The following is a 25,892-nucleotide window of genomic DNA, read 5'->3' as shown; positions in this document are numbered from 1 at the left end:
GTGTGAAACCCACCCATCCTGTTGGTAGGGAAGGGCAGGATGAGCTTATGGTGGCCAGCTCTTGCGCTGCAGGACCGCCCCAGGGTGGCGGGGGGAGTGTCCAAGTGCCAGAGGCAAGAAATGCTGTCATGTGCCCGGGGGGCGGTTTCCCAAGTGCTGTGGGCATTACCGATGCTACAGGGCACTACCCTGTGATGGGGGGGGGGTTGGGCAACTGTGGAGGAGAGCGGTGGGTCCATCTAGTCAGGGGGCAGTTCCCCAAGTACTGTGTGTTCTGCGGGCTCTGTGGGGCACTCCTTTGTGAGGGGGGTGGGGGGAGGGAAGTGTCCGGGTGCCGGGATCAGCCACAGAACCCGTGCGGTCGGGCAATGCAAGCACTGGCATTGTGGGAGGAGCCAAGGTGTACTCAGAGGGGCAGCCCTAGACTCGAGAAAAACCATCGCCCATAGGGAGAAAGTCATCAGCATCGACCCCAGCAGCAGTTAAGCCGACACAGAAGATCATACTAAAACCGGCAGTACTACAAGTCCCAGCCAGCTCAGAATGTGTTAGGCAGGATACTAAGGGTGCAAGATGTGTGAATGATGGGTGTAATGTTGTGGATGAGGGGAGTGTATGTGGGAGTGTCAGTGGAGTGAATGTTGGTGGGAGTAGTGGTGGTATGAATGGGAAGTCTGGTATGGATGGAGAAAAAGATGATGGGAGTAGTGGTGTGAATAGTGGTTCTGGGTGTGGTCCGGCAGACCCCCCCCCCCCCCCCCGGTAGTGATTGCTCCTAGGAGCTATGCCAATGTTGCTGCCGGGATCCGGGGGGGGGGGGGGAAGGTCCCTGTCTCCATCCGGCTCTGGAGGCCATTTGCAACAGCGCCTCCTGGAAGCTTTGCGTAGGGGCAACAGGTCGATACAGGTAGAGGGGAGGGGTGAGGTCGACCTGTCTTTCTGAATAGAGAGGCATGGTTTGGGGGCTTTCCGAGAGCGGAATGGGGAGGTGGTCTGGTCCTTCCCGACAACCGGGCAGGACAATATTCGTAGGAATGTGGTCTGTCTGATTTGGAGGGGCGAGGATGTGTGCCCACCTCGCGCTAAAGTGGTTAAGCTCCTCCTTCAGATGGAATTCAGGGCGAGTGACATCTTTGTCCTGATTCACCCCTACGGTTTGTCCAAGTTTGATGTCAGTTTCTTTCGGCCACAATGTCTTGAACTCTTCTGGTCAAACTACGAAGTGGCGAAGAATGAGCCCATCTGGCGGGATTTTGCCGTAAAGGCGATTTCCCGTCAGAATTTGGTCATGAAAGTGACCATTTTGACCCGTAACAAGTCACTTTCTTGTTATGACATCATGATCATGGGGCCCGGAAGTTTTCCGTCAAACTCAAGCGTTCAGGGAGTACGGTTGACCACATTCCGTCAGGTGCATTCCTTGGACGTGATAAGATCCAGGTCTTCTACCAGGGGCAGCCTAAGGTCTGTTACAGGTGTGGCAACCCCACCCATTTTAGCGCAGCCTGTACTGTGCAGGTCTGCGCTTTGTGTGGTGGGTCATCTGGCAGCATCCTGTAGGCAGATCCGGTGCCACCTGTGTGGTGTCCTCGGGCACCCTTTTAGCCGTTGTCATAGTGCCCTTGCTTGTGCAACGGCCACCCGGGTGAGGAGAGATGTGAAGCTGCCTTGGCTGGGGAGGGTACGGGCAGGGATGGGGACGCAACAGGGCTAGTGAGGAAAAAGGGCCCGCCAAACTAAGGCAGGAGGAAAATCGTAGGAGGAGTAGGGAGGTGGAGAGTGCCCATGTGACGGGGGTAGCTCCGGCCCTTGCTCCTGAAGCTGGTCCTGTAACCGCTGAAGCCCTGGAGGAGAACGTGCTGGATGAGGAGATCAGGAGGCTTCACAGAGAGGAAGGCATTATGGCCAACCCTTCCGATTCCTCCCACTATGAAAGTGTGGAATAGGAGAGTGGGGAGATGCCCAAAAAGAAAGACAAGGGCAAAAGAAAAGGGTGAAAGAAGAGGTCTGAGTGCTCTGTTCCTTGTACTACAGGCCAGGTCCCAAACGGAAGCCTGACTGCCCCCCCCCTCTGATTGACCTGTCAAACCGGTACCTCGTCCTCGATACCATCTCCTCTCCCTCCTTGGAGGGGGAAGGTGAGGGCGGGTGCCTAGGGAGAAGGAGCCTCTGGGGGGAACTGGGCCCTGTCCTGTCAAGGCACCTTCCTCGGAGGGCAGGGCTAGACTAGGGCCAGACGGAGACTAGGATCAAATGGATCAATCTGAGTCCTGCCTTGCCAAAAAGAAAGGGAAACAAAAAAGGTAAAATGGTGTGGCCATCTAATTTAATCACCCTGTATGGCGACACTCACCCCATTAACGCTGGCATCTATTAGTTGTGCCAGTATAAAGTCAGATACGGCTAAATTTGCAGCCTTTGATTTTCTCGGCCGTGTTGAAGCAGACATTATACTTTTACAGGAGACCAGGTTGTCAGATCTGGTTAAAGCTAGAAGAGAGTGGAGCCGCGGGCCCTCCCACTGGTCTCTTGCAGCTGAGCCGTATAATGGGGGAGCGGTCCTTTTTACCGCTCCTGTTGAATGCAGACGGGTTATTGAATTAGAAATGGGGAGGTGCCTGATCTTAGATGTCTTCATGAAGGGAAAAGAGCTCCGGCTCATTAACATCTATGCCCAACAAACCAGGTGGGGCCATAAGGATCTCTTTATGAAGATTAAGCCCTTTCTTTTTATGAGTCGGCAATTGATTTTTGGATGGGACTTCAATAATGTCACAAAGTCCCAAGATAGGAGAGGTTCCAATAATCCGCTGACTTATGACTGTGTGGCCATTAATAATATAGATAGAGAAGCTCGCCTAGAGGACATCCACATCCGGAGCACCTCAGACCATGCGGGTTTCCCCTTTCACTGAGGTAGCTGCAGGTCTAGGTTAGACAGGTTTTATTTGTAGGAGGAAGCTGTCTCTTCCGCAATTTTGTTTTCCCTGAATGTTTCAGAGACCCCCCCGGATGGGTAAAGGTTATTGGAAGCTGAATTCGTCCCTCCTGGAGGAAGTGGAGGTAAGACAGTCCTTTGAGGATTTTCTTCAGAGTCAGGTACCTTTACTGGGCCTATGTAGTAGTAAGTCAGAGTGGTGGGAGATATTCAAGAAGCGGGTTGCGGGGTTCTTCCGCCAGCCCTCGAGCCTCAGATCCCTGAACAGGTATCGCCTGTATCAGGGTCTGACGAGGAAACTCGAACATCTCGACTCGACTGGAGGTAGCCGAGAGGATATCTCCAGAATGAAGTCCTTGCTGATGAGGTGTCAGTACAATAGACACGCATCTTTGGTTTTTGAGAGGGATTACGGGAGGTACCGCTTGCCTGACCCTTACAGAAACTGCAAGATGTCAGTGAGTAGTAAAGTCATTTCAGGACTGATTGATAGTACGGGATCTCTGAATCGGTCCAGATCAGGGATCTTGGAGGTCGTCAGATCCTTCTACTCACACCTCTTGGGAAGCAAGGATCTGGATCGGGATGCGATGTTGGGTTTCCTGGCTGAAACCGTTCCTGAGCCAGGGGTAGACCGCTCTCTTGGCAGAATAGATCAGGGAAGAGGAAGTGAGACTGGTGATCGAGGGGCTTGCCCCTAAGAAGTCGCCAGGTCCGTATGGCTTAACATCCGAGTGTTACCGGACCTTTAGGAAGTCTTTGGCTCCCCTCTTGACTGAGGTATTCAATGAGTGTCTCTCCTTGGGCAAAGTCAATGAGGAGATCAGCCCTGATTCTTCTCTCAAAAGGTAAAGATCCCAGCCGTATTCAGAATTGGAGACCTATGGCTCTTCTTAATACGGACAGGAAGCTTCAGGCTAAGATACTGTTTTATCGGTTGGTGAAGTTTGCACCCTGGCTCCTTTTGGGGGCCCAGTACTGCACTGTTCCAGGCCGAAGCACCTTAAGTGCTGTCCTTAGTGTCAGGGAGGCAGTGGACCGGAGTAGTGCTGGTCTCTGGAAGGGGTACTTGCTGTCTATGTATCAGGCCAAAGCATTTCATCGGGTGAACAACGAGTACCTCTGGTCCGTCCTCCTGAAATATGGCTTACCAAGTACTTTTGTTAATTGGTTTAAGAGAGTTTCCCTTGTGTGAACGGTTGGTCTGGCCGCTCTTTTGAGGTGGGGTCCAGAATCAGTCAGGGTTGTCCTTTGAGCTTGCTCTTATATGTGTTCGCGATCCATCCCTTCCTCAGGAGGGTGAGTCGCGGACCATTGGTGGGAGTCAGGATGAGTCTGATGGAGCCGGCTGTCACCCAGAGAGGGGTGGCATACGATGTCACTATTTTTGTTTCGAGAGAGAGGAGGTCGATGTGGTGATGTCGGAGGTGGACCGCTACTCGGAAACATCCGGGTCTAAGATCAACCGGGATAAGTGTGAGAGTCTCTGGCTGGGAGGGGGGATCCCATGTTTGATCTCCCGGACACCCTTCCAGGGCCCCAAGAATCAGCAAAAGTCTTAGGCATCACATTCGGCCAGGATAATTCTCCCACTTAAAACTGGGATGGTAAGCTCCAGAATGCCACTCAAAGGGTGAACCAGTGGAAGGGTTGGGCTTTGACCCTCAGGGAAAGGGAACACCTGATGATCAAATCGTACCTGTTGCCTTTGTTTATCTATCTGGGCAGCGTATGTATCTTGCCAGAGGCTTACTACACTAGGATCTACAGCCTGTTTTTCCAACTGTTATGGGGGAACAGGTTGAACCTAGTCAAGAGGAAGATTACGTACCGCACGAGGAGACTAATGGGTTTATCTATAGTAAACGCGGTGGTGTTCTTAATGAACACCTCCTTGAAAGCTAACATCGCAAACCTCTGGAAAGAGAGGGCTCCTCCATGGGTAATTTCCTGCAGGGAATGGTTTCAGCCTTTCTTCCAGGAATGGGAGAGAGGAGGGCGAGTGAAGGACCTACGTACACCCCATGGATATACTCCGGCTTACGCTACCCGAACTCTGAAGGCGATACGTCGGTGGGGTCTGGGAGTGTGGGAGATCAGGACCCAGTCAAGGCAGTTCCTTGATAAACGGGTTCTGTTGACCCACTTCCAGAAGCCTCTGGCGCTCAGGGACTGCCCAGGTCGGGATCTGAGGGTGAAGTTGTACCTTTTGAACATGAAAAGGATCCCCCTGAAGTTTGGGGACTTGGCCTGGTGCTGCTTTCAGGGGAAGCTATATGTAAGGGACAACATGAAGTACAGAAACTCTGATGACCTGGGATGTCCCCGAGAAGAGAGAAGAGTGCAGGGACACAATGGAATGCATGGACCACTTCCTGCTTAATTGCCCCTTTAATATAGGGGTTTACAGCAGGGTGGGTGCTTCCATCGTCTGGAATCAACTTGCCGGCCTTTCCTATCTGGAGTGAGCTTATGGGGCATTTAGGACCCTGGGTGGCTGAGACCGGGGCACTTTATTCTTAGTTAGTTTAGTGGTTAGGTACTACACATGGAATGCATGGTGTTTAGTGTTGACCCAACAGATAATCCTCTCTGAAATCTGTAGGAATTTCACTGGTGACCTCGAAGATCAGGTCTTTGGAGTATGGCAGTCTTGGTACCAGTAGGGCCTCTCTCCTATGGAGAGGTTTTTCTTTTGATGTGCCCTAGAGAGTTAGGGTAGAGTTAGGGAGAGAGTTCATATTTATTTATATCAGGATTGCCATCCTTTGATCCTGGTGGTGGGCTTATGCTTGGACACCCTAGCTTTTTGTTTTGTTTTTTCGAATATGAATGTTGATAAGGGGCTTACAGGCACTGAACTTGGGCCTATAAAGGGTTTATAATGTTTGTACAATTTTTATGTAATTTGTTATGTTGTTCTGTATAGGAAGGTGGAGGTTTTTAGTTAGGTTGGGTGGGGGATTTTGGGTGGAGCAAGAAAGGACTCATGTGCAGACTTCATGTTCTTTTTGGGTGGCCTGGAGTGGGTCAATTATAGGACAAGATGGTACTGTTTGGACTCTGACCCCCACGTCCAGGTGGGGTGGTGTGGGTGATGGGTATAGTTAGACTTAATTTAGTGTTTTAGGTTTGTCATTAATTATTTTTTTTGCTTATAATTTATGAATGTGTACATTGTATATATTTTATGTATAATTTTAGAGGTGTATATATTATGTTGGTAAATTATTTCATTATGGCAATCGGCATGTGCATATGTGTGTTGAAAAAAAAAGTCGGAGTTAATTTATGTTGTAGCTAGTAAGCTATATTTATTTATTTTGTTTATTCCCCAAAAAAATTCTAGTGTATATATTATTTTGTTTAGGAAAAGCTGGGCTGGCGGTTTAGGTAGGATTTTGGTGATCACCGGGGGTCCGACCGCCAGGGCCCCCCCGCGATCTCCTGTACGGGGCCCCAGCTCACTGGCCAGATAGCGGGTGTCGACCAACGCATGAAGCGGCGGCCGACGCGCCGCCTCAATACAGCACTATGGCAGAGCCGGAGATTGCAGAAGGCAGCGCTCTGGCTTTGCCATAGAGTTGTATTGAGGGGGCATGCCGGCTGCTGCTTTGTGCAGTGGTCAACACGCCCCCTTCCCGTAGGCTGCCGGGGCCCCAGCAGTTGGATCCCCCCGCGATCTGAAACATATCCCCTATCCTTAGGATAAGGGATAAGTTTTTCAGCACTGGATATCTCCTTTAAAGTATATAGGAAGAGACCTGTATGTCTAGCCCAGTGAGTCCGGGTGAAACAAGCAGAGAGCTGCCTTCTTAATTTTATGCCCCATTCCTGGCTCATCTGTAAATTACAATTTTGCATTTCAAAGTAAATGACAACACATTACCTTGATGGGGCTCATGTCCATTTCATGCTGTCCGTGGTAGGTGCAGCATCAAACAACTGAAAACTGTACTCCAACTACTCTAAAGATTTATTAGCAATGAATAAAGACAGAATACTGGACCTAAAAACAACGCGATTGTCAAATGTTCACCTTAATGAGGACGGCTGCATAGAGGATATGGTGGGACTCTTACCAGTAATAAATTTTGATCAGTGCAGCCGGCCAAAGGAAGAAAGAGGTCACGAAAGCCAATATCGGGATCAGCAAAGTACCCCCAGCAATGAGGAACATGTTCAGTACATCCAGGTCCATGTTCCTTGTGATCAGACCCTGTCTGCAAGAACAAGAGGAAAGAATTTTACGTTGTGGTCAGATACTGCAGAACGTTTTTGCAAAGAATTGGGGATAAGATGTCTGATCCCGGGGGTCCCGCTGCTGGGGACCCCCAGGATCTCTGCTGCAGCAGCCCTCTGTCATTACTGCACAGTGCAAACTCGCTCTGTGCGTAATAACGGGCGATACAGGGGCCGGAGCATCGTGACGGTCACCACGCCCTCTCCCATAGACTTGTATTGAGGGGGCGGCAGTTATGTCACGAGGGGTGGAGACGTGACGTCACAATGCTCTGGCCCATATTGCCCGTTATTACGCACAGAGCGAGTTTGCCCTGTGCAGTAATGACAAAGGGTGCTGCAGCATAGATCCTGGGGTTATCCCCTATCCTTTGCATAGGGGATAAGATGTCTAAGGGCGGAGTACCCCTTTAAGGCTTTTCTTCAGCTGAAGAGAAAATGCACATTATATATGTGTGTAAAACTCAATGTGTGTGTGTATGTTCCAGCATCACATCCAAACGGCTAAAGATATTCACATGAAACTTGGCACATGTTACTTATATGTCAACAACTATCAAATAAATGCACCAGACGTGAAAATATAAATAAAATAACAAGCTTTATTAAACATATATAATAATTGAATAAAAAACATAAATAATGAGAATCAGCAATAGCCAGAAAAATGTGCTATGATCCCTGACGAAGCGGGTAGCGAAACGGCGTAGGGGTTGTGTGTGATCTCTTCTGTGAGTATAACGTGGTGACTCCGGATGCACTGTGGCAGCTTGTTTACCTTCTCTTCCCTTCCGTGGGCTGGTGTACCTTTCTAGTGCAGTGATGTTGCTATGGATGCACCTGTTGATTCCTTCAGGTCTCATACCAATACACTTTTGTCTCTAGTTCCTTCAGGCTCCCACAGTGCACCAATAGATCACCTGTACACGTTGTCTCCCTTCTCTTATTATTATCATTCATTTTGTGTTTGCCTTTTCCATGTGTGCTCAATGTGGCAGGGTTTCTCTGCTGTATGTGTTTAACTGGTAATGGCAAACTTTTAAGAGAATAGTCTTCATTAGATCATTGCACATTTTTCTGGCTATTGCTGATTCTCATTATTTATGTTTTTTATTCAATTATTATATATGTTTAATAAAGCTTGTTATTTTATTTATATTTTCACGTCTGGTGCATTTATTTGATAGGAGGTGTACTAAAGTGTTTGGCACCAAACTAAATTTACTTTTCGAGTTGAAAAGCAACTTTGGTCACATATCTTTGGTCACTTATATGTCAACAACAAACATAGGATAGGTGATTTAACCCTTACTCACCCCCATTTGCCAGGGTCTGGGTTTTTGTTTAAAGTTCCATACAAGTCTATGGGAAATATATGTTACTGCATAACTTCCAAACAGGTGGAGATATTTCGATAATACTTGGTCACATGTTACTTATGTAACAATATAGTAAAGTAAAAATATAGGATAGTTAATTTAACCCTTTATTTGTGAAGGTCTGGGTTTTTCAATAATATTTCAATAATATCTGGTACACATTACTTATATGTCAAATAAAAATATGTAATAGTTAAATTAACCCTTCCCTACACCCTTACATAAAAGAGGAGTTTTGGTTTCAAGTCCCATGCAAGTATATGGGACTTCCAGTACCTTACTCCACTAGCTCCGCTTTGCATCTTCTGGTGAATGCATCAGAATGGCTTGCAAGCCCCAACCCATCTCACAAAGACACACCCACTGTTTAAGCCCCATCCCTTTTATTCTCTAGCCTTTTTGTGCATCGGTCTGGCTTGCAGACACGAGGACGGGCTATGGGGTCGGGAACAACTCACACGGTGGGGTCTGCAATGACAGTATTCACATAGGCAGCTGGTTTCAAATGTCCAAGAGGATGTTTATTGAACTGATTTTAGGCACAGAGCATAGTGCAAACAAAACAACAAAAACCTAAGCCTGTCCGGCTCTAACTAAACATCAGGATACCTCACTATCCTACTGTGGCCCCAAGCAAACTCACAAAAATGTCCATAGAGGAAAGTTCAGACCAGGTAGGTTGGAGCTGCAGTTCTGGCTGTGGCTGCTTCTCATCTCAGTCTCTCCAGCACTCAAACCCAAACAGCCGTCTTACTACATTGCTTTCTCTCTCGCAATCAGCACACGAAACCTCACCTGAGAAGACCTTGTTTCGGGAAACCCATAGTGGACTATGGGTGTGGACTTGAGCATGCCCACTTCCAACCTGTCCTCCAGTCCAGGAAATCCAGCCCATGTAACAAATAGCCCCAGCAGACTATGCCATGCTAAAGCAACATAACCTTCTGGATTTCCTTTATCGTGCCTGGCTGAGGAAACCAGGTGAAACATACACCCCCCATCCACCACTTTCCCGTACACTTTGCCACAATGTGTGTGTGTGTGTATATATAAGATTTTTGTAAACCACACACATTGACGGCCTAGGGTTACCCATCTACAGTCTTACGCTTATAACATGCTGTAGGGCTTTGTCTGTCATAAAAAAAATAACCCAAGCGGGAATTTGTTAACCCCTTGTAGCCCTGTATCTTAAAAAGACACTTCTGCAGAGATTCCAATTTTAAAGGGGTACTCCGCTGGAAAAAAAAATCTTAAATCAACTGGTGCCAGAAAGTGAAACGGATTTGTAAATTACTTCTATTCAAACATCTTAATCCTTCCAGTACTTAGCTGCTGTATACTACAAAGGAAGTTCTCTTCTTTTTTAATTTCCTTTCTGTCTGACCACAGTGCTCTCTGCCGACACCTCTGTTCATTTTAGGAACTGTCCAGAGTAGAAGCAAATCCCCATAGCAAACCTATCCTGCTCTCGACAGTTCCTGACATGGACAGAGGTAACAGCAGAGAGCACTGTGGTCAGACAGAAGGGAAATTGAAAAAGAAAATAACTTCCTTTGTAGAATACAGCAGCTGATAAGTCCTGGAAGGAGGAAGATTTTTAAATAGAAGTAATTTACAAATCTGTTTAACTTTCTGGCACCAGTTGATTTAAAATAAAATGTTTTCCAGTGGAGTACCCTTTAAAAGGAACTGATCTCTATGCAGTGCTCTAGTTCAGTGGCCTCCAAACTCTGCCCCTCCAGATGTTGCAAAACTACAACTCCCAGCATGCCCGGACAGCCAACGGCTGTCCTGGCATGCTGGAAGTTGTAGTTTTGCAACCGCAGTTTGGATACCACTGCTCTAGTTTTTCATGGTCACAAACCTCATGTAATCTATACGTATCAGCTGACAGCCAGGCTATAACTAACATCATTATAATCATTATCAAGTTTAATACACAATATATTAGGTGCAGCAATAGGTGTTGTAGTACTATATGCAGTTAGATAACAACAGTATAGATATCAATACTTATTAAAGCCTTACACCTTAGAATAATTCTGTGCCATAAGCCTTAACGTAACATGATGCATAAAATCTAAAGACACTGTCCAGTATATATACACACATATATATATATATATATATATATATATATATATATATACACACATACACGGTATACATACACACACACACACACATATATATTTAAAAAAAATATATAATAATAAAAAAAAAAATATATATATATATATATATATATATATATATATATATATATATATATATATATATATAGATTGTAATGTGTCGCCCCAGCCTATATTACTGCACATAGACATCAGGCTGTGTATACAGCTCTTGCCGCAGTCGGTCTCTATCCGTCAGCAGTTTTCTCCTTGTAATCAGCATTATCCAAGTTATCCAAGCTGCAGATCTCACAGCCGTATGATGTAACTCAAGCCCACACCAATCATCTGCTCTTCTTCTAAAATTTCCCCTCGGGGGGCATCAAGATTGCCCTTCTCCGGATGCACTTACAATAAGGACCCTGCTGTGGAAGTGACTGCAGCGATGACACGTTACACTCCGACAAGTACATCAACCTCTGACCCGCCTCACCTTTGCCCATTTTATAAGTGATATTCTTTGATCGCAGATAGATAAAGCCAAACGCTTACAGAAATAACATTAACCCATTTATTCCAGGAATAAACTGTGAGGCATGTACGGAATTTCTGTTACAGCAGGACTGACAACCACTACAGAATCCTCAGTGCCAGGCAATATGGGTACATTGAAAGGAACCATTATAAAATAATCCAAGAATCCTGATAATCTGTAAATTGTTTCCAAAAATGCAATATAATATTGGAATATTTGCTGAATGTCTGCAAATAGAGGGGGCCGGTAGAACATGCTGGTGCTAGGGGCGTAACTATAGGGGGGTGAAGAGGTAGAGGTCGCATCGGAGCCCTTGTGCTTAAGGGGCCCCAAGGCACATCTTCCCCATAAGAGACCAGTATTATAAATGGCACATGGGGCCCTGTTGCAGATTTTTCTTCCTGGAATGGGCATAGATCATGGCAAAGCTCTAAATGCCTACTCATAGTAGACCCCACACAGGATGGATGCCAAAGAGTGACATGAGTAGGGCTGGTAAATGTCTGGATAGCATTTTATATTGTACTGTATTGGAAAAAAATAGACAAAAAGCAATATAATGTATACTGCTTAGCTTAGTTTAGGAGGGTTACAATGGAGAATACTCCCAATGCTGACAGAAGGCTCAAACACAATATGAGCCTTAGAATTTGCTGTACATATTTAATTTAAAACGAAATGTATAGAAGTACCTTATAAATTTAGATAATTATTCAATAAATCATTTTACAGCAACTTAATCTATTATTATGTAGACAAGTTAAGGGGGGATATGATAAACGTATATAAGTATATTAATGGCCCATACAAAAAATATGGAGAAAAACTGTTCCAGGTTAAACCCCCCCAAAGGACGAGGGGGCACTCCCTCCGTCTAGAGAAGAAAAAGTTTAGTCTCAAGGGGCGACACGCCTTCTTTACCGTGAGGACTGTGAATTTATGGAACGGTCTACCTCAGGAACTGGTCACAGCAGGAACAATTAACAGCTTTAAAACAGGATTAGATAAATTCATGGAACAAAATAACATTAATGCTTATGAAGAAATATAAAATCCCATCCCTTCCCCAATATCGCGCCACACCCCTACCCCTTAATTCCCTGGTTGAACTTGATGGACATATGTCTTTTTTCGACCGTACTAACTATGTAAGGTCAGTAGGTCCAGATATTCTTCTGGCCAAACACCAGAATTAGGATGACATGGACTCATGTGGAAAACTGTATTACGGCTCTATACAACCTCAACAAGATTACATGTGCCAATGGATGGCGCATTCCAGATAAAATGTATTAATACCCAAATAACTGTTTGCCAGAGACCGAGTGCCCACAATACAGTAAAATGAGCCGAGAGGAGGACGGCTCTGTACATTGTAGTGCAGTGATGTCCAAACTGTGGCCCTCCAGTTGGTGCAAAACTACAATTCCCAGCATGCCACAACATCTGGAGGGCCACAGTTTGGACACCACTGGTGTAATCTATGTACTGGGATATTGCAGATCAGATCAGGAGCTGAGCTGCAGTAACTCATTATGGCCACTACACTACGTACGGAGCTGTCGGCTCCCAATTCTGTTTCTTTGTGTAGGTCGTAACCGGGGGGGGGGGGGTTTTGGGGGGGGGGTCGCCATGTTGTCTCAGCACCCCAGAAATCTGACCCATTCTAAGGAAACTAATGTTACAGAGGGAGCAGGGTTGCCAAAACTAGACAGGCCTGTTAAAGGGGTATTCAAGGAATTTTTTTTATATCAACTGGCTCCAGAAAGTTAAACAGATTTGTAAATTATCCAAAAACGTAACAGTAAAGGGGAGAGCACTCTTGAGAACAATATCACCTTATATCAATAGAGAGGTCCTCGATGACCTATGTCAGGGTCTCCTGCGGGGTGCACATACAACAGTGTAAAGTATCCTAAGTAAATACAAAGAGGAGCACATACGTGCACTCACCGCAAAGCAGAGATAATCATAAGTGGAGGTCCGGTGACGGATCTTGGCATCGGCGCTGGTGTGTGGTGCTCGGAGGCCATGCTGGCAGTTTCGTACGTAAGTGCGTGCTTCTTCCTGCCTCTGAGGCCACAAAAATGCACTTACGTACGAAACTGCCGGTGTAGCCTCCGAGCGCCACACACCAGCGCCGATGCCGAGATCCGGCACCCCGTCACCGGACCTCCACATCTCATTATCTCTGCTTTGCGGTGAGTGCACGTATGTGCTCCTCTTTGTATTTAGATTTGTAAATTACTTCTTTTAAAACATATTAATCCTTTCAATAATTATCAGCTGCTGAAGTTAAGTTGTTCTTTTCTGTCTGGCAACAGTGCTCTCTGATTGTCTCGGGAACTTGCACAGAGTAGAAGAGGTTTGCTATGGGGAGTTGCTTCCAAACTGGGTGGTTCCCGAGACATGTGTCATCAGAGAGCACTTAGACAGAAAAGAACAACTCAACTTCAACAGCTCACAAGTACTGAAAGGATTAAGATTTTTTAATAGAAGTAATTTACAAATCTGTTTAAACAGATATATATATATATATATATATATATATATATATATATATAAGCAAAAAGAGAAATAGCCAGCACAACAACCCTGGGTGCACACTGCTGTGGCAGATACAGAGTATACAAAAAAGAAGATTGCAGCAGCACACATTGGTCAAAAAATTGAGACTCTTAGCGCACTTTTTTGATCAAAAACATGTCCCCCATCCACCACGGGTAGGTGGCCTCATTTAGGATGGGACCCTAACACAAATTCTGAGCCTAACACTCAGATACCAACTCACCTCTGCTGGGCATATAGCCTCTGACTGGGTGACCTGCTGGATCCGCTGTGCGCTAAGAGCCTCAATTTTTTGACCAAGAGTGCTGCTGCAATCTTCCTTTTTGTATACTTTGTATTTGCCACAGCAGTGTGCACCCGTGTATTAGGTTGTTGTGCTGGCTATTTCTTTTTGCTTGTATTTACTACACAGGGGGAATGGCACCCTCTTTAGCTGTGCACCCCTCCCCCTTTCTCCCAGGTGGTGTTTTAAATTGTATATGGATCCAGCATGTCACCCAGTCAGAGGCTATATGCCCAGCAGAGGTGAGTTGGTATCTGAGTGTTAGGCTCAGAATGTGTGTTAGGGTCCCATCCTAAATGAGGCCACCTACCCGTGGTGGATGGGGGACACGTTTTTGATCAAAAAAGTGCGCTAAGAGACTCAATTTTTTGACCAATGTGTGCTGCTGCAATCTTTTTTGTATAAATAAATAAAGTTTTTTTCCTGGATAACCCCTTTAAATCTGAATTTCTGGTGTTCCATACAGATGGTAGGGTATGAAACTGGAGGGCTCTTCATCTGCGTAACAAGTCACAGTACAATAAAAGACCTTCTGTGAAAATTCCCAGTGTAAATTGATAAATTACCAGAGCATGCTGGAACAATGGTACTGCTGTACCAGGGTCCCTAGAGCAGGGCAGCTATAGTCACTGAGGACATACCATATATCCACTTTATTCTGGGCTAATAAATCAGAAGCTTTCTAACCAAGTGCAGTCACATACAGTAAAACCTCTTTAGGGTCTATTCACACATACAGTATTCTGCGCCTGATTTCACTTCATTCAGTTTACATTGAAATCTGCAGCAGAAAATCCTGCGCATCAAATCTGCGCATAATACTGTACGTGTGAATAGACCCTATTAAGACAATTTCTTTGAGAAGGGCCCTTCTTTATCCAGACCAGGTTTTGCAAGAGGATTTAGTGGCCCACCATTTATGAAGCATAACGGTCAATTTCTTTAAGAAGATCACCTCTTATAGTGTAATTTTAGGTGGTCTTCTCAACGAGATTTCACTGTATTTTTGGGTTATTCGGATATCATATTAAACCCAAATCTCACAATATTTGTGCTGACACATCCTTCTCTGCTTCTTCAGGGACTGAATTCCATTCAGTCCCTGAAGAAGCAGAGAAGGATGTGTCAGGACAAAAGATGAGGAGTCGGTGTGTGACTGCGGCGGAGGATGGGGACTGTGATCCCGCAGGGTACTATGTGCAGCATCCTGAGGTTGACCAGGCCTGATGTGGTCTGGAGTCCTATGGGCCCACTGGACTGTGAAGCGCAGTTGCAACTGTGACCAGTGAAAGTTCACCACTGATGTAGAGAATGCATTCTTGAAACAGCTGAAGCCTGTGCCACCAATCTTTGGATGCCCTACTATATGACCTGGCACAAGGAGAGTCCTCCAATAGATCTCAATCTAGTAGAGCACCATTGGAATGTGGTGAAACAGGACACAGCAAAGATGTCCAAAAGACTAATCTGCTGAAACTGTTATATTATCATGGACCAGAATCTTAGGAATGGTTATTCCTGACACCTACTTTGTACTAAAAAGGCATACCTCATAAATGCTTGACAGGTTTCCCAGGGTTAAAAAAAAATGTGTCTGATTTCTTCGGAAAGATAGCAGCCATGTTTTCCTAATCCAGTCTAACCTATTTAGAGGCAATCAGTTAGATCTGTACCAGGTATGGAGCTGCAGATCCTGGGGATAGCATTAATTATACCTTTAGTTTTGCTGATTGATGCTTTTAAAGTCTTAAAAGTGTCTTTATTGTTAGCAGCTGAAGTGTCACAGAGGCAGTGCTGAGCTGCAGTAGTGCCTTCTCCCTCCCCCACCCTGTACTGCATAATTGATATACAGGACTCGGCCTCCATCATGCAGTCCTGTAATCAATCAGTGAAAGCAGTCCCGGAGGTAAAAGGTGTGCATACTACACGAAAATAGGGAAAAAAAACAGCTCACCACCCTGTAGATATCTTTAGAGGAGAACTTTCAAATGTCCCATGGGAGGCACGGAAATGGTCCAAGCCGCATGCTTGGTATGAATAGATCCAAAGAAAAAGAGTTGCAAATTCCAGCTCCCAAAAAATGAAGAAATGAAAAATCCCCAAAAAAATTTCACATAATTAAAATGAAAAATTTGAAAACCACTAAAGGTGAATAATAAAAGCATAGCGGAAACTCCAACGCGTTTCGAACCATATGGCTCTTAGTCATGTTGTGCATGCTGCAACACTGTTAGATAGATGTTAGGAGAAGGAGACATGACTCCTTTAATATATTTGTCTGAGCTTCCATAACATATAAAAATGTTTTCATTCTCTGTTGCGAAGAGTCAAAGAGTGTTGCCAAGCCCCTGACATGGTGAGGGTTGTAATTCCTCCTCAATCCCCCTCCCATCCCTGTCCCTGCGTGTTTGGCAGCTGAAATCTCATTCCTGTGCTGTTCATACAAATTGTACACAGGTGTGAGGTTTAGAGACCGGGCTCAGATTCCAGTAAACTGTCAATCAAGCAGGGAGAGGGATGGGAGGGGGAGCAAGGAGGGGTTCAAGCCCTCAGCACTTTATGGTGTTGGGAACACCTCTTTTACTCTTTGCACCAGAGAATAAAAGCATTTTTCTATGTTATGAAAATACTGATATATAGATATATGAAAATGTACCAGGTATCTCCTTGCCCTAACAGCAATCTAGAGCAGTGTAAGCAGTTTGGAATGTGAATTGCAGCTAAGAGAGTCCTCTCCATACTGCACACAGAAATGGACCTGCTTCAAGGGAATTGCAGTCCATAATATATAGACAAATACATAAGAATAAACCAAAATAAAATGCACTAATGTACTAGAAAACACTAATGTACTAATATACCAAAAATAAACAGAAAAGAACCACATAAATTACTCTGCAACAATGAGAATAACGATGAACTGAGAAGGAAAGATGCCAACAGCTCTCCACTGCTAAATGGAATTACCTGCGCATGGACTGTCCGGCAGCGCTTCCAGGCCCAATAGAGTAGCACGACAAGAAGAGATGACCAGCGCAGTATGTAGGATGAAACAGGAACTCTTTATTATGGATAAAATGGATATATACAGGAACAATAGCCAACGCGTTTCGGATCAATCTGGACCCTTAATCAAACTGGACCCTTAATCTATACCATGATTAAGGGTCCAGTTTGATTCGAAACCCATTGGCTATTGTTCCTATATATATCCATGTGATCCGTAATAAAGAGTTCCTGTTTCATCCTACATACTGTGCTGGACAATTCTTAATGAGAATAATGATAGTTATCCCAAACAGTCTCAAACTCACAGCTATTAATAGGCTTACAGTAGGGGAATGCAAGAGAGTATGAAACAAAAATGACAGGTTCTGAATCAATAATGGTAACCGAAGGCGCTCCAATGTGAAGAGAAACACCGTAGAATGGTAAGAAGAGGGGCGATTAAAACCGCTTACCGTACGGGGTTGTGTAGCCACATACTCAACAATGGATCACGTATGTATGAAGAGATCTGCTCTGCAGCCTTCCTGCATGTAAACGGAGGGATCAAGGAAACTTAAAAGCAAGGAAGCAAAACAGGAATTCAAATGGCGCCGACCAGGAACAGGACATCAGCGGTGATAGAGGTAAGTACTTTTATTATCCAACATGCAACGCGTTTTGCTGCGCATGCGCAGCGAAACGTGTTGCATGTCGTATAATAAAAGTATTTACTTCTATCACCACTGATGTCCTGTTTGGCGCCATTTGAATTCCTGTTTTCCTTCTTTGCTTTGATGTTTCCTAGGTTCTGAATCAGAGACTTTTAAGCAATTTACTGCTTATTGTGATCTAGGGCAGGTTTTGGAGTCTTACAAAGTTGCCCACATACATTAGAAAACTGCCATGAGTGGTCTTTACTACGTCGACGCCAGAGGCGTAGCGTGGGGGGGGGGGTGCAGGGAGGGGCCGGCCGCAGCGGGCGCAACATTTGGGGGGGGGGGGCGCGCTCGCACTCGCAGCTCTCTGCCCCTGCCTGGCTCACTCACTCTCTCTGCAGTGCTGGCTGTGCGAATCCGATCCGAGCCGCCGGGTCACCGCCCTCTGTGGAGGCAGTGGCGGATCCAGGGGGGGGGGGGGGGGGGGAGGGGGGGCAACGGGGCAATTGCCCCCCCCCTCCCCCCGAGATTGTTGCCCCTCTTCCTGAACTATCGCATGGTGGAGCAGGAGCTGTCGGCTGTCCCGCTCCACCACCCCTTTCTCACGCCCGTCACCTTGCTATCACACGCCGCGGCTGCTCCATTCCTGTCAGTGAGAGCCAATCACTGCAGGCCGCCGCGATGACATCACATCATCGCGCCCGGAGATCACGTCCCAGCAGCTCTCACTGACTGCAGGAATGGAGCAGCCGCAGCGTGGGAGAAAGGTGACGGGCGTGAGAAAGGGGAGGGGGAGCAAATTATAAGTGAGAGGAGCAAATGATGAGTAAGGGGCACATGTCAGGGGGGCATTATATGTGGGGGCACATGACAGGACCCCCCCTGTCATGTGCCCCTCATATATAATATCCCATGTCCTGTGCCCCTCACATATAATGCCCCCCCTGACATGTGCCCTTCACATATAATGCCCCCTGTCCTGCCCCCTCAGGAGGCATTATATGTGAGGGGCACATGTCAGGGGGGCATTATATGTGAGGGGCATAGGACATGGGGCATTATATGTGAGGGGCACAGGACAGGGGACATTATAAGTCAGGGTCACATGTCAGGGGGGCATTATTTGTGGGGGCACATGACAGGGGGGCATTATATGTGAGGGGCACATGTCAGGGGGCAATATATGTGGGGGCCCATGACAGGGGCCCCCTGTCATGTGCCCCTATAATGCACATATAATGCCCCCCTGATATTTGCCGCTTACTTATAATACCCAAAGTCATGTGCCTTGGATCATCTCCAGGGTTTGATTCCATTTTGATGTTTAGTTTTTGTTCTTGATATTTTTTGTCGTTTGCGATGGTTGTGAGACGACATATAATAGCGCGGCCCATGCAAGGTTACTACATTTGTAGATTTGTATTCATAGACCTGCTGAAAATGTGGAGAATGTGTAATGTTCGCACTCAATAAAGTGTTTGAAAATAAATTTGTATTTAGATGCATTTTACTTTAATGACATCAGTATTTTCATAACAAACAATACATGTGCTTATGGGGTAAGGGTTTCTTTACCTAATCTAGTGGAAGAGACTCGAGTGCTAAAATCCACGGGTTAGGGGGCGCAAATTACTTGCCTTGCCCTGGGTGCTGCCAACCCACGCTACGCCACTGGTCCACGCCATGCTTGTGGTTTACCTCGACCATACAACACCTTTATGTTGGGACATGATGGGAACTGTGGTTTTGGAACAACCTGAGAGTCACAAGTTGGGGAACACAGGAATAAGGGCTTTTGTAAACTATAGTGCACTACAGTATACTACAGCGCCATACAATCTCCAGAAGGTCCTACTGTACCTCCACATGCCTCTGCATTAATACAGAAACATGTGAATTGTCACGAACTTCTCGGCTCGGCAGTTGATGACTTTTCCTGCGTAAATGAGTTCAGCTTTCCGGTGCTCCGGTGGGCTGGAAAAGGTGGATACATTCCTAGGAAAGAGTCTCCTAGTACTGTATCCACCTTTTCCAGCCCACCGGAGCACCTGAAGGCTGAACTAATTTATGCAGGAAAAGTCATCAACTGCCGATCCGAGAAGTTTGTGACGAATCGAATTTACTGTAAGTTCGCTCATCTCTAAATCTAACAGGAAAAGATAGAGCATTTTTTCATCAGACGCTGTGCCAGTGACGTATTCTTCACTAGAACCATCGTTCTGCCGCCTATATAAGGCGTAGCTACATCTGACATAAGGAAAAGAAGTTAGTGAAACCATTGAGACCACAAGCAAAATGACTATTCTATTCCTCCAATCCGTATTACATTATTGTGGCACCAAGGCCTTTATTATACAGCCCAGCAAAAGCCAAAATATTTACAATGCGTTTACCAAACACACAAGTAAAATATAAATAACCATAACCACATTCATCACAATGTATTCTGAACTATGAGAGGAAAAGTGAACACTGGTTACAGAGCAGCTATGTGATCCGAGTGACAGGGAGCATCACAGGGAGAAAATAACCAGATACATTACATAATAATCTGTATAAGGCTGGGATCACACTAAGTTTGTAGTGTACGGGAACCGGATACGGCTGGGAGGAACGAAAACTGGGCGCCCCCGTATCCCAGCCGGATCCAGCCCAAACACCATTCATTTCAAAGAGCCGACCGGAGTCAAACGCTGACTTCGGTCGGCTCATTTTTGCCCCATATACGGTTTTCTGACCGGACCTAAAACCATGGTATACTACGGTTTTAAGTCAGCATTTGACTCCGGTCGGCTCATTGAAATGCAGTACATACAGGCCGGGTCCAGCTGGCATACAGGAGCACCTGGTTTTCGATCCCCCCAGCCGTATTCGGTTCCAGTACACTAAAAATGTAGTGTGAACCGGCCCTAATACTGTATATTTAGCAATAATACTACAGCATAACATTTAGAACACAGTTAAACTTCTCCATAAGACCAGCACCAGATTTCTTAGGCTACATTCACACTACCGCTGCGCCCCGTCAATTACGCCCGTCAAACTCTCTCTTTTCTTTCTGAGTTTGACAGCCATCATTTTGACGGGCACAATGGGCAATAACGGGTCTCGATGGACCCCGTGATAGTCAAGGGGGTCCGTTGGGCACAGCTATTTTCAGAGGGAATAGCGGGAGAAAAAGACGGCGCAAGCACTATTTTTTCTCCCACTATTCTCCCCGGCAGTCCTGAGGCCCATCACACTACCGGGTCATAACGGTGAAAGGGGCCTAGGTGGATTTTCAGTCCACCATACATTATGCATTTCTTTCTCAAAGAGGTTTCACTGTACAATGTACTGTACAATAATAATAATAATAATAATAATAATAATACGATATACAATATAATACTACTACTTCAAATATATAATACAATATACTGTATAATAATACTACATCAAATATATACTACTACTTCCTAAAATATAACACAATATACTACATCAAATATATACTACTACTACCTAAAACATATAAGACAATATACTACACAATAATACTACATAAAATATATACTACTACTACCTAAAACATAAGACAATATACTACATAATAATACTACATAAAATATACTACTACCTAAAACATAACACAATATACTACATAAAAGATACTACTACTACTACTATTACAACTACCTTAAATAAAAGACAATATACTACTACTACCTAAAACATATAAGACAATATACTACATAAAATATACTACTACCTAAAATAAAAGAAAATATACTAGATAATAATACTACTACTACTACCTAAAACATATAAGACAATGTAGCGCACAATAATACTACATGAAATATATACTACTACCTAAAATAAAAGACAATATACTACATAATAATACTACATGAAATATATACTACTACCTAAAATAAAAGACAATATACTAGATAATAATACTACATGAAATATATACTACTACCTAAAATAAAAGACAATATACTAGATAATAATACTACATAAAATATATACTACTACCTAAAATAAAATATACTAGATAATAATACTACATAAAATATATACTACTACTACTACCTAAAACATATAAGACAATGTAGCGCACAATAATACTACATGAAATATATACTACTACCTAAAACATATAAAAGACAATATACTACACAATAATACTACATAAAATATACTACTACTACCTAAAACATATAAGACAATGTAGCGCATAATAATACTACATGAAATATATAATAATCTATACTATGTAGTAAATACAGGGGAGCTCTTTGCAACTTTATAGATTCCCCCTAGGGGTCTTACATCCTGTAAATGCGCCATTAATCACCATTTTAGACAATGAAGAGGTAACTACAAAACTAGGAGCAAAAAATAAATAAATAAATAAAAATAAAAACAAACAACAACATTGGAGCAGGTAACATGCTAAATATTTTTACGCCATTTTTATCAGATATTTTCCTAGTGTTGTAATGCAATGGCTGGGGTTATATTTGGGAAAAGTGATAATTCCTTAAACGGAAATAAAAAGGTGAAGGACAGGCTAGATAAGTCTTTCCCAACCAGTGTGCCTCCAGCTGTTGCAAAAGTACAATTCCCAGCATGCCCGGACAGCCGAAGGCTGTCCGGGCATGCTGGGAGTTGTAGTTTTGCAACAGCTGGAGGCACACTGGTTGGGAAAGACTGGGCTAGATCCAGGGTAGTGACCTCACAAGGTGCACACTGGGTTTTGGAAAAAGCAGCTGCACATTACAGGGTTAAAAAAAAATCCAAACCTGCTACAATGTGACATCTATAACAGTGACAACTTGTCACACATGGCACAGATAGAAAATAATAAATACAAATGGGAACCAATGAGAGGCTGAGCAGATCGGATGATGATGATCAGTGATACAATGTAACACACTATGGCAGTGACATGATACAAAGTGACACACACAACAATGAGATTGTCCTACACGGTGGAGCCGATGGTAACACACAACCGCCTGGGGCTGGATGGCGGCAGACATGGGCCGGAACCGCTCACCTACCCCCTGCCCGGCCCCTGGCTCCAGAGGATCCTCCGGTCAGTCCCGGGATCTCACTGCAGGATCAGACCCGGAACTGCCGCACTCTCCTTAAAGGCGATGGATCAAAGAGAAGAAGCAGAGAGTGCGCCGACCGAAATTACCACCCACCGCCACTAGATGGCGCTGACACTGCGGGGAGCGCCACTGGAGCTCAGAGCGCTCTATCACATACAGAGAGAATATACATTGTACATATATATATATATTAGAAATGTTTCCTTATCAGTGGTAGCTCTTGCAAAACTATAGCTCCAATGTTGCCCTTCCATGATTAAAGTTGTAGTTTTGCAACAGCTGGAGACCCACAGGTTGGGGAACACAGCCTTATACTATTGTTTATACCATTGTAAACCTATGGTTCTCCACTTGTTGCACAACTACAACTCACATCATGCCCTGACAGCCAAATGCTTGGAGTTGTAGAGCCACAGGTGAGACAGCAGAACTGAAGATTGCAATGTCCATTTTGGGATTACATGTGTTGTGCATGGAAATAACTCAGTTAGGCTAGGACAGTGTTTCCCAACCAGGGTGCCTCCAGCTGTTGCAAAACTACAACTCCCAGCAAGCCCGGACAGCCTTTGGCTGTCCGGGCTTGCTGGGAGTTGTAGTTTTGCAACAGCTGGAGGCACCCTGGTTGGGAAACACTGGGCTAGGGCTATATGGCTACTTTGGATGCAACATGGGCTGTGTGACCAAATATTGCTGCCTGAATTGTGCTGTATTGAAGGCAGTGGAAATAAATGGGGTTGCAATGTGACCCACAATTGGTGCAACCACCGCCTAACAGCTGTCTGAACATCATCCAATATGGAATTCTGATTATTGCTGCTTACAGGTTACAATGTGATCCATTCGCTTACATTAAAGGGTTATTGCAGTGAAAAACTATTTATTTTTTTATTTTTATATCAACTAGCTCTAGAAAGTCAAACAGATTTGTCAGCAGAGAGCATTGTGGTCAGACAGAAAAGAATAACTCAACTTCAGCAGCTGATAAGTACTGGTAGGATTAAAGTGGTTATCCATCATAAGAGGATTTTAGTACGTACCTGGCAGACAGTAATGGACATGCTTAGGAAGGATCTGCACTTGTCTTGGGGCTAAATGGCTATGTTGTGAGATTACCATAACACTGTGGCTAGCTTTCTGTGAACTGATATTTCCTGTTTGACTTTTCTTTTTTTGACTACAAACCCCACAATCCATCCTACACATCAGTCACCCCACCCATTGAAATATAAATGAGCTGCATCCATTCAAAAGACCTGTGGTTTTCAATCAGGGTGCCTACAGCTGTTGCATTCGTTGCAGATTGATCCCTCCACCCATTGAAGCAGACAGGATCCCTTTCATCAGCTGACTAGTGAGTCAGGTCTCGGCCGCATTGCAACCTGGGAAAAATCTGAGACAACAGTCATTTTGTATGCTGGTAAAAATAAATAGTGGGGTGAAAATCACAGAAGAATTGTGAGAAAACCGTCACACACAGGTACAGACACTATATTATGTACAACACTAACTTTACAGCCCCTGTACCTTTATGGCACAATAATAAAACAATGTTTTAACTAATCAATTATTCTATTTTTATATATATATATATATATATATATATATATATATATATATATACATATATACATATATATATTTTTGTATTATTAACCCCTTAAGGACAATGGACGTACTCCTACGCCCCCGTTTCCGAGTCCTTAAGGACCGAGGACGTAGGAGTACGTCCTGTCCTTTCCCGGCCCCCCGCCGCTAGCCGGAGGGGAGCCGGTGCCCGATGCCTGCTGAAATCGTTCAGCAGGCATCGCGGCATATCGCCCAGGGGGGTCATTATGCCCCTCCATGTCGGCGATGGCCGCAGATCGCTGGACAATTCAGTCCAGCGATCTGCGGCGATTCCGGGTCAATCGGGTCTCCGGTGACCCGGAATTACTGGCTGATCGGGGCCGTCAGAGACGGCCCCGAACAGCCAGAGCCTGCAGAGGTGAGGTGGCACTGGTGCCACCTCACGATCGCCCTGATTCGTCGGCCGGATTACCGGCCGACAAATCAGGGCGCCTGCTGCGGGTGTCACTCCCGCACCCGCTCCGCCCCTCTTCCGGAGGACGTGAGCGGGTGCGGGACGTGCACCCCTGGTGCTGGGGACCCCGATCCCCGGCGTTAATGTTGGGATCGGGGCCCCAGGAGCGACGACGGCGGCGGGACTGACCTGTGCGGCGATCAAGCAGCAGCAGGAGGTGAGTGACAGCCTCCTGCTGTTGCTTAGCAACAGCTCCCAGCATGCAAAAAGGGCATGCTGGGAGCTGTAGTTATGCAACAGGAGGAGGCACACCACCACAACTCCCAGCATGCACTTATGGGCATGCTGGGACTTATGGTTTTGCAACAGCTGGAGGCACATTCTTTCTATGGAAAAGTGTACCTTCAGCTGTTGTGTAACTACAACTCCCAGCTTGCACAAACAGCTTAAGTGCATGCTGGGAGTTGTAGTGGTGCATCTGCTGGTTGCATAACTACAACTCCCAGCATGCCCGTTGGCTGTCGGTGACTGCTGAGAGTTGTAGTTTTGCAACAGCTGAAGGCACACTGAGTTAAGTAGCAAACCAGTGTGTCTCCAGCTGTTGCATAACTACAATCCCCAGCATCCCCAGCCAAAGTACAATGCCTCCCGCTGTTGCATAACTACAACACCCAGCATGCCCTTCCGCTGTCCGTACATGCTGGGGGTTGTAGCTTTTGCAACAGCTGAAGGCACACTGGTTGCAAAACACTGAGTTTGTTGCCAAACTCGGTGTTTCACAACCTGTGTGTCTCCAGCTGTTGCAAAACTACAACTCCCAGCATGCACTGATAGACCGTACATGCTGGGAGTTGTAGTTTTGCAACAGCTGGATGTTTCCCCCCCCCCCCAATGTGAATGTACAGGGTACACTCACATGGGCAAAGGATTACAGTAAGTATCCGGCTGCAAGTTTGAGCTGCAGCAAATTTTCTGCTGCAGCTCAAGCTGCCAGCGAGAAACTACTGTGAACCCCCCGCCCATGTGACTGTACCCTAAAAACACTACACTACACTAAC

General features: G+C 45.3%; 1 protein-coding gene across 3 annotated transcripts in view; it reads right to left on the bottom strand.

Moving 5' to 3' along the window:
• ABHD6 (abhydrolase domain containing 6, acylglycerol lipase) overlaps positions 1-22,892 on the bottom strand; it is a 40,293-nt gene extending 17,401 nt beyond the window's left edge. Inside the window, exons 1-2 of one of the 3 annotated variants that reach the window (XM_056524454.1) lie at positions 22,761-22,892; positions 7,021-7,161 (exon numbers count right to left, since the gene is read on the bottom strand). In XM_056524454.1, the coding sequence (XP_056380429.1) occupies positions 7,021-7,139 (119 nt within the window). In that variant the 5' untranslated portion in view covers positions 7,140-7,161; positions 22,761-22,892. Of the gene's footprint in view, positions 1-7,020; positions 7,162-22,685 lie in introns of all 3 variants that reach the window. The other 2 variants (XM_056524456.1, XM_056524455.1) reach the window with 2 other exon arrangements.
• Positions 22,893-25,892: the final 3,000 nt, after the last annotated feature.

The sequence above is a fragment of the Hyla sarda genome, chromosome 6 (genome assembly GCF_029499605.1).
Source record: "Hyla sarda isolate aHylSar1 chromosome 6, aHylSar1.hap1, whole genome shotgun sequence".
Classification (NCBI taxonomy): domain Eukaryota; kingdom Metazoa; phylum Chordata; class Amphibia; order Anura; family Hylidae; genus Hyla; species Hyla sarda.
This window is presented reverse-complemented; position numbering and strand designations above follow the sequence as displayed.